The sequence below is a fragment of the Phaethon aethereus genome (assembly GCF_964289735.1).
Source record: "Phaethon aethereus genome assembly, chromosome: W".
Taxonomy (NCBI): Eukaryota; Metazoa; Chordata; class Aves; order Phaethontiformes; family Phaethontidae; genus Phaethon; species Phaethon aethereus.
Window position 1 is genome coordinate 5,463,769 of NC_138581.1, and position 8,518 is coordinate 5,472,286.

The window sequence follows — 8,518 nt, forward strand, 5'->3', positions numbered from 1 at the left end:
TATTCCACTGCATGGATTGTTGAACATCTGTGACTATGTAATTACTTGAATTACTGTAATGTCTCCCTTATGGGCAGCAGGGCATGTTGCTTTGATGTGTATATAGGTGGTATATTAGCACAAAACAAAAATATGAACGTTACCCTGTAGAACTGTCAAGAGTGACAAAACCAACAGAAAAAAAGGGGTTATGTTGTGAATAAAACTGACCGATATACAGGAACTTGAGGGTTTCCTTTCTTTGTCTAGTTTTTTTTAATATCTTTAAAATTTTATTTGGCAATTGCATATTTTTTAAAAGGAAGGATGACGCAAATACACTCTTTTGGCCCTGAGGGATCGGGTTCTAAGAAAGGGTTCTAAACCGTTGTACAGTTGGGAAAACTGACTGTATTGAAGTAGGGGAATTACGTTGATGTACACTAGTAGTATGGTGTGTCCACAACCAAAGCATTTATATTGATCTCAAATTTAGTACTAACACCATCCTTAGCTTCCTCTATCAAACTGAAACTTTAGATTAAATCAGTCATCTCGCTGCATTGTCTTGTCAGGACAAAATACTTGTCAGGAGTTATGTCACTTCCTGTCCATGACCCCACAAGTGTGCTAGCAAGAGTGAGCAGATAGTGTCCAAAAATCTATGATACTGTTAACTGTCTCTCCGTACTTGTCTCGCTACTTGTGGAAGCTCTGTAGGACAGCCCCATAGTCAGCAAAATTCTTTGACTCAAAGAGAAGTGAAGGCTTGTCTGTTGCTGCCAGCTCTCCTTGTAGCTGAGAAATTTTGGAGGAGACAGGAGCTCCAGTATAAGAGGAACAGCTCTGTTTCATGCACCCCTGTGTGCATTTGTATGTGTTGCTCAACCAGGCTGTGGAGGGCCTGAGGATAACTGATGCAGAGTGGCTGAAAGTGGTGGTATGTATTGGGTTTAGCTACTCTGTGAAGTTTGGAGGGGGCTAGCAGAGGTTTTTGGAAGAGCCTCTGGGGCAGCACCTTCTGTTGACAACAGTTGGAGAAGAGAAAGCTGGACTTCTTGCACAGGCACTGCGTCAGGGCTTGTCCCAGGAGATCCTGTGGGCCCTGGTGTCAGGTGTCTGGTGTGGTCCTGCTTGGTGGTCTGCAGCCTGTGAAGTGGGACTTGGCTGTAAAACTGCTAGTGACCTTAGGCAAGTCAGTTAACCTCCTGGTGTCATCTTTCTCCGTTAGTCTGTGATAGATGTTTATCTCACTGGTGAGCTGTGCTGTGACAGGTGACTTTTGGGACTTTTTATTTCTTAGTTGGTAGATATAGACACAATAGCTTAGTTTGGAAGGGACCTTCGGAGTCCTGTAGTCCATCCTCCTCCTCAAACCGAGTTAGATCAGGTTGTTTAGGGCCTTGTCTGGTGACCTTCCAAACATCTGCAAACGTGGAGGTCTCAACCTCTTTGCGCAGTGTTTTTCCAGTGATTAATCCCTCTTTGTGCACAACTTTTCTTCATAACCAGTTTAAATTTTTCCTTCTACGATGCCTGATACTGCCTGAAAACTTTCTTTTCTAACGATGGTGGCTTTTTTCATAAATATGTGCAACAGTCTACTGTGTAGTTAGACTTTTAAGAGCCAGGCTCAGGAAATGTTTGTGCTTTGAGGGTACTGTTACAGGTGGCCCATGATAATATGTTCAGGCAATGCCAAGAGATAGTTTAAAAAAAAAAAAAAAAATTCTGGGGCTGAACGCTGGATTAGCAGGAAATCTAGAGTCCCGGAAGTGCACAAGGGGATTGCAACATTTCAGGGCTTGTCTTGGTCATATTTCAAAGTGAATCACCTAAAATCTTGGTTGCTTTACTCTAAGCTGTGCTTTAAACTGTGTTTTAATACCCAAGTTTTCTTGGAGACTATAAATGTGCTTTATCATTCAATTTATTTGCACTGTAGTCATGGTAAAAGACTCCAGAGAAAGATGGGCTTTCCAGTGTGCTCTGCTGTACAGTCTTATCAGCTGTCTCCTTGTTTAATGAGTGATGAACTATCTCATCAAAGGAACAGATATCTTACTGCAGTTTCATAAGTACAGACAAGGAATTGAGGTGTATGGTGAGCAAGAAGTTTTTCCCAGTGTCTACAGAAAAGTGTTCAGTGGTGGAAGTTGAATTTAGGTTCTAACATATATTTACTGAACTGGTTCTCTTATTTCTGACTTTCAGATATGGATCTGCAAACGCGTCATATGGCCCTCAGCAGTCTCTTTGCAGAAACGCTGATGATGATGAACAATTCTAGCGTTACAACGGCTGAGTCGCTACGGGGGAGCTTACGAAAGTGGGTCGACAGTAAAGTGCACGGGTTGCTAGCAATGCCCCTTCTCACAGCAGCGTGTCAGAGCCTGGCCTCTGTGCGACACATGGCAGAGACGACAGAAGCCTGTATCACTGCTTACTTCAGTGAAGGTAGGAGCCTGTCCTCTTCTTCTGCTTGTCTCAAAAGCTTCCGTCAGTCTTGGATGCCCATCAAATAATGAATTGGCTGGAACCCTTATAGCTTCACGCTGCCCAGTACTGGAACTGGGTTTTAATCTGTTTTCTGTAATTAGAGCTCCTTTCTTTGTATCTGATAGCTCTCAACTGTCACACATATATGTGCTGTAGTAACTAGATATAGAAAAGTTAGGCCACTGTGGTTTGGGTTTTTCAGCTGCTCGAATTGTGTATTTTCTTAAGAACTATAGCTGTCTCTGTGAAGACTGATTTGCTCTATGTAATGGTTGCCATTTTTCCAGCTAAAAGGGACGACTTCTTTAAAAAAGAATAATTCCAAGAGAACAAAACAGATATGCGTATCCTCTCCTGTAGTGTTCTGTAGGCTAATTTAAAAAAAACCCCAACAACTATTACTAATTGGTAAAACTCTGAAATTGTGTCATGTGGGGTTTTTTTGGGGGGGTTGTGGGTGGTAGTTTCTTTTTACATAATCCTTGTGGAACTATGTATTAGAATGTGATCAGATTTCAGTACACCTGAAGAAAATATTTAAAATTCTGTTGCTAAAATTTTCAAATTTAATCCTGGGATTAAATGAATGCTGGGAAAATACCTCGCCTTGATCTCGAGGAGATGCCTTATGATAGTTTTTCTTTTCTCTCCATCAGTTGCATGACAAATTGATCACCCGGGAAACAGCTAAAATGGTCTGAATTCTGTAATTTAAAGAAATACAGTGAAGTAGTTCCAGCTCTTAGGTTTCTTCAAGTGCTGCTTACTCACATGCTCTGTGTTCTGTCCTTTTGTTTTCTTTATAGGTTGTACTCACTACCAGGATTTAGGCTGGGGACCTATACTCGCCTCCCTCCAAGTTCCTGAGCTAACCATGGAAGAATTCCTGCAGGAGTGTCTGTCGTTAGGAAGCTACTTGACCCTGTATGTTTATCTACTGCAATGCCTAAACACTGACCAAACTCTTACCAACGAAATGAAAATCCTGCTAACCATCAGCAAATGGCTGGAGCAGGTGTACCCAAGGTATGAAACTCAAGGCTTCTGAATCTGCCTTGACTTTAAAATAAGACTGTAGTTGTATAGCTGGTATAATTGTGTGGCCAGATGAATTTGGTTAACTTCACCAGGCTGCTGGAGGAAATGGCCAATCCTTCTATATCCACTATTACAGAGTCTGCCCAACCCCGATGCCAACATGTCTGTTTTACTACAACAGCTGTTAGAGGGAATTTTATTTGCTTGAACGCTTCTGGTGCAGTTTTGGTCAGTTTTCAGTCAGAGAAGCTTGATTTCAGTGGCAGCCTGGATTTGTGCTCAGTTAAATTACTTTAAGCAAACCCTAAATCACTGTGGGTTCCACTTTCCAGAATGTCCACTAGGTGGGATGAGTTATGTGCTAAATATTCAATTTGATACGGAGAGACCTGGTGTTCAAAGCTGCTCGATGGTGACTGTCAGCAGCTCTGAACCAAGTCTGAGCCCAGTGGATCTGGTGGGGTGCCCAGAGTTAGGGGCCTGTATTGCTGAAAAACGGCTTACTAGATAACAGGGTTCTGGGGGGAAAGGATGGGTAGCTTTGAGGTTAAAATGATAGTACTTTGTACTTAAGGTATGTAGCAACTGTATGTACAGTTGCTGTTGAAATTGCCAGAATTTAGCAAATGTGGTGAATATTTTTCTGTATTAATGTTGGTAACGTTCGTATTTGCTGTGAAAGAGCATTTTGGGAAAATGCACATTCCCGCTGTTCCTTGAAATTCAAAGAATACTTTCACTTTTGTAGGTACCATGGTAATTTGATTGCCAAAGTGTGAAGGAGACAGCAAAGCCACCATACACAAAAATTAAACCTTGTTCTAAACATCAAAGCTGAGGGTGCCTGGGGTGGGAAATGACTGGGTGGAGTAATGTGAGGATAGTCTGATGCAGGAAACTCGTGCTGATGCTTTATGTGGAAAATCTGAGCCTGTTAACTTAAACTGTAAGCTGTTTGGGGAAGGATTAAAAATATCATAGGGGGAACTTCACTTTATGCTTTGCTCAACAAAAAATTTCAATGTTTCCTTTTCTGGAGGATCATACTAAAAGTCTAAATTGTTGTGGAAACAGCAGCTAGTGTTTCCTAAAGTATTTTATTGGTAAGTAACAGGGGAAAAAAAAATGGAGAGATGCAGCTTCATTCCTTTTATACCAAGTCTTAGACAAGTTTAAATCCACTTATGGCTGCAGTATCATTTATTCTCAGTTGTAAAGCTTAAGAGGAAGCATTGTTCTTTGTCCTCTTACAGGCCCTTAAAACCTGCTAGCTGATGTCTGCATCAAATCCATAGCAATAGCAGTTACAGCAGTATACTAACTGGTAGATTTAGACTAGATCTAAGGAAGACATTTTTCACACTGAGGGTGGTGAACCCCTGACCCAGGTGCCCAGAGAGGTGGTCGATGCACCATCCCTGGAAACATCCCAGGTCAGGCTGGACGGGGCTCTGAGCAACTTGCTCTGGTTGCAGATGTCACTGCAGGGGGGTTGGACTGGATGGCCTTGAAAGGTCCCTCCCAACCCAAAGATTCTATGATTCTATAGTTACGCTATCCTTATATAGTAGAATTAGCTGTCATTAATTAACCATCTGAATTCTTCATGGGCCTAATGGGGAGAGATACAAACTTCTTAACCTATACATCTGAGTTATTTTGGTTGTGGTTTTTTTTTAATTTATATTTCGTTTCGGTTTTGCTCTTTAAATCTTACCTAAAGCTCAGCAAAGGAAGAGGCAAAGCTGTTTCTTTGGTGGCATAAAGCCATGCAGTTATCCTTGATTCAGATGGAGCAAGATGACACCATTCTGATCGAATATGTCATTCGGACACTGCTGTCAATCCAGGGCAGGCAGAGTCAGCTGGCTGAGGAGAGACTGTCTTCTGGAATACTTGGTGCTATTGGCCTAGGCAGGAGGTCTCCTTTGTCACCCAGGTAAGAGTTGAAGGTGTGGTAAATTGAGTCATCACGTTAAAGCTGCAGTCTGGATCTAGGCTGTACAGTGCAATGTCGAAAGATGTTCTGAATCTGTGCTGTCCCCAAATCTACAAATTTGTTTGGGCCCATTGCAGGAAAAAATGTAGGAACTGTTTTAACCTGGTTAAGCAGTGGTTCTGAACTTCTGCAAAGTTTGTGGTGGAAAGAAAAGAAAATGCAGTTGTGATTCTGGCTTAATGTCTGTGTCCAGCGAAGTTTGTAGGGAGACTGTTTGTTAGAAGAAAATTCTTTCACCTGGTCTATAGAAGACTGTTCCAGTTGACTTCACAAGAATTTTGTATGATTGCATGCAGGTCGCCTTTTCCATCTTAACCTTGAGGTGTTGGAAATGTTAAGATCACAAATACGTGCTTGTTTGTTATTCACTTTCCCTTCTAACCAGAGACACCAAGTTTAGTTGTTAGGTATTAGGTTGTAGAATCAATGTGTAAAGAATGCCAAGAAAAAATATGCACATGTTTGTGGAATGCCAGTTCAGCACAGTACCTAAACATAACTTTGTGTTTAGAAAGACCTTCTGGGATGCAATCCTGTTGAAATTGCTCTGAAATCTTAGTTTTGTTCAACTCATCCTTTGATTTGAGTGACAAGAATGTTTCAAAGGCTGTGAAATGAAGGAGTATTTCAGATATGACCTCAAGGCTTCAGCTAAGCTTGGAACAGTTGTAATAATTTATATGTGTGATATTGCGTTATCCTCTAGTATGTATGATATAGTATAAGGTAGATATGAAAGTGATTTTTTTTTTTTTTTTCCTTCTAATGCATTGAAAAAGGTCCTCTAAAGTCTTTACTGTGTTCCTTAAGCAAGAGATATCTCATGGGTTAGAACTTCCAGTTTTATCTGCCATAGAGGACTTGCAAAACTGATGCCACCTTCTCTCTCTGTCGTCTTCCCTTTGCAAGGTTTCGGGTGGTGGCCCGCAGTTTGTCTGCCTTCCTCTTGGTTCAGATTCCTGCAGAAAGTCAAGTCCGCCTGAAAGCGGGGTCAGAGCCGAAGCTGTCGCAGAAGGCCCAGCAGGTAGTGTGTGCCAGTTCCTGGCTTCTCGACGTGCCCTGTTTGTGTGGTTGCTCAATTTGTAGGCTGAGGCTTGTAAGAGTCACTGAGAACATCGCTTCAAGCTAAATCCTACTCTCAACTTGTTGATTTTATTTGGTAACAAATGCCCTCAACCTTTTTTTGCTACTGCTTTGCATCTGGATCTAAATTCTGACTTTCAGAAATAGCTTGTTGCTCTCATTTGTCTTTGCAGGGAAGGGGGTATATCACAAACTTGTGTACTATTTCTCTGTACATCAAAACACTGTCTTGAAATTATTTGGTCTTGGAATTTGGTTTTAGAAATTTACCAGAGATAAGCCCAGGTTCAGCACGGGCCAGGTGATGAGCTTCTTGAACTCTTGTAGCAGGACTATGTGTCTGAGCCCTAACCTAAAGTGATCCTAGGTAGAACTGTTTATACAGCGTTCTGTATTAATATGAAGGCATCAGTTTCTAGACTTATATGCTGCAAAGCTGCAGATGAACTTACAGCTGTAAACCCTGAGTTCAGAAACTTTGGAACATTACAGGTAGGAGTTTAAAATAAAGCTGCTGTGATTGCCCTGCTTTTCAGTGATAAAGCAGGACTAGCTTCACACTAACGCTTGCTTATGTGAGATCAGGGCTTAAAAGCCCTACGACAAATGTACATTCCTTCTTTAGCACATGTGCTGACCGTGTTACTGTTTCAGTAAGTACACCAGAAGAGGAAGGAGGAGTTGATTAGAAACCAAAGCAAAGTAACTTACTTGTTGTAACTTTTTTCTTTTCTCGTCTCTAAGAAATGAATGAAACTTGTTCATGGTTTTCAGCATTTGTCCTGGCTGGTACTGCCAGCTTAGTTTCTTATTTACATATAACTTCTAACTTGATGTTGTTTCCCAAATGTCGTGAATGGGAGTAAAATAATACTTTTATGAAAGTCAAAGATGTTCATAAGAACAACCTGAAGTGAATAGTCAGGTGTGTTGCAGTTTGTAGTTAGTGTAATTTGCTTGAAGCCATGTGTTGAGCTCATGAAGTCAGTATTTGACAAGATTTGGGTTACAGAATCCTAGCAAGCTTCGGCAGAACAGTGTTTTGTGCTGATCTTGGGGAAGGAACAGCTTTAAAAATATGAGATGACTTGAAACACTATTAAGTGATTGTATTTTACAAATATTTTGTTCGAGTACTCCAGGATCTCTAGTAAATAAGGATCTTCTAGTGGAATTGTGCATATGGTGGCTCATGAACTGGTTTGTTAGAGACCAAAGCACACACAGCTAACAGAATTTTCCCTTGTATCTATAGGCACTGAATGCTCTTGAGTCTATGGCATCAAACAAACAATATATGGATTATCAAGAGCAGCTCTCCCAGGCTTCTCAGTTCATCAAGCATCCAGAACATTGTCTTCGAGATGGCAATAATCTCTTGGCTCTCCTTATTAACACTCTGTACCCAGAAGTGCATTATTTGGACAGCATACGATAGCACCACTGAGCTCGCAGACTCATCGTGCAATGTTGGTTACTCGGGTTTACATATAATGTTGTTATTGCACAAGTAATTTTTACCTTCAGAGTTCCACCATAAGTCAGAAGTGTGAATGGGAACTGCACACTGGCAAGTTTTTTCCTCTCTAAGGTTGTCTTTCTTTTCTTTTGATTTCTAGGCCTGTGGAATTGCTCAGTTTTTGTCGACTGAAAACACGAGTATCTTGCTGTGCACGGTGCACATCTGAGAGGAGGGTACCTGAAGATAGGTGTACAAATCATTAGACAGCAAAGCTCATCCTGTAGCATCTTAAGTTTTTGCTTTGTGCCTTTTTTATTTTCCAACATGTCATCACCCAGGCCAGTTCAAAGTGAGTGGAGGATTGTGCATAAAAGAGGTTTTGACTTTCTTAACCAGAGTACCTCTGAATCTTATGTGAGTGTGTGTCTGGAGATGTGTGAAATCCCTGTATTTGGAAA

General features: G+C 41.2%; 1 protein-coding gene across 1 annotated transcript in view; it reads left to right on the forward strand.

Annotated features, from left to right (window-relative positions):
- Positions 1–8,036, forward strand: part of LOC309415228 (ectopic P granules protein 5 homolog) — a gene marked incomplete at its 3' end in the record, with an annotated part of 60,275 nt that extends 52,239 nt beyond the window's left edge. Inside the window, exons 40-44 of the mRNA XM_082012679.1 lie at positions 2,194–2,436; positions 3,285–3,504; positions 5,240–5,455; positions 6,425–6,539; positions 7,854–8,036. Of these exons, the coding sequence (XP_081868805.1) occupies positions 2,194–2,436; positions 3,285–3,504; positions 5,240–5,455; positions 6,425–6,539; positions 7,854–8,036 (977 nt within the window). The remainder of the gene's footprint in view (positions 1–2,193; positions 2,437–3,284; positions 3,505–5,239; positions 5,456–6,424; positions 6,540–7,853) is intronic.
- Between the last annotated feature and the right edge of the window lie 482 nt (positions 8,037–8,518).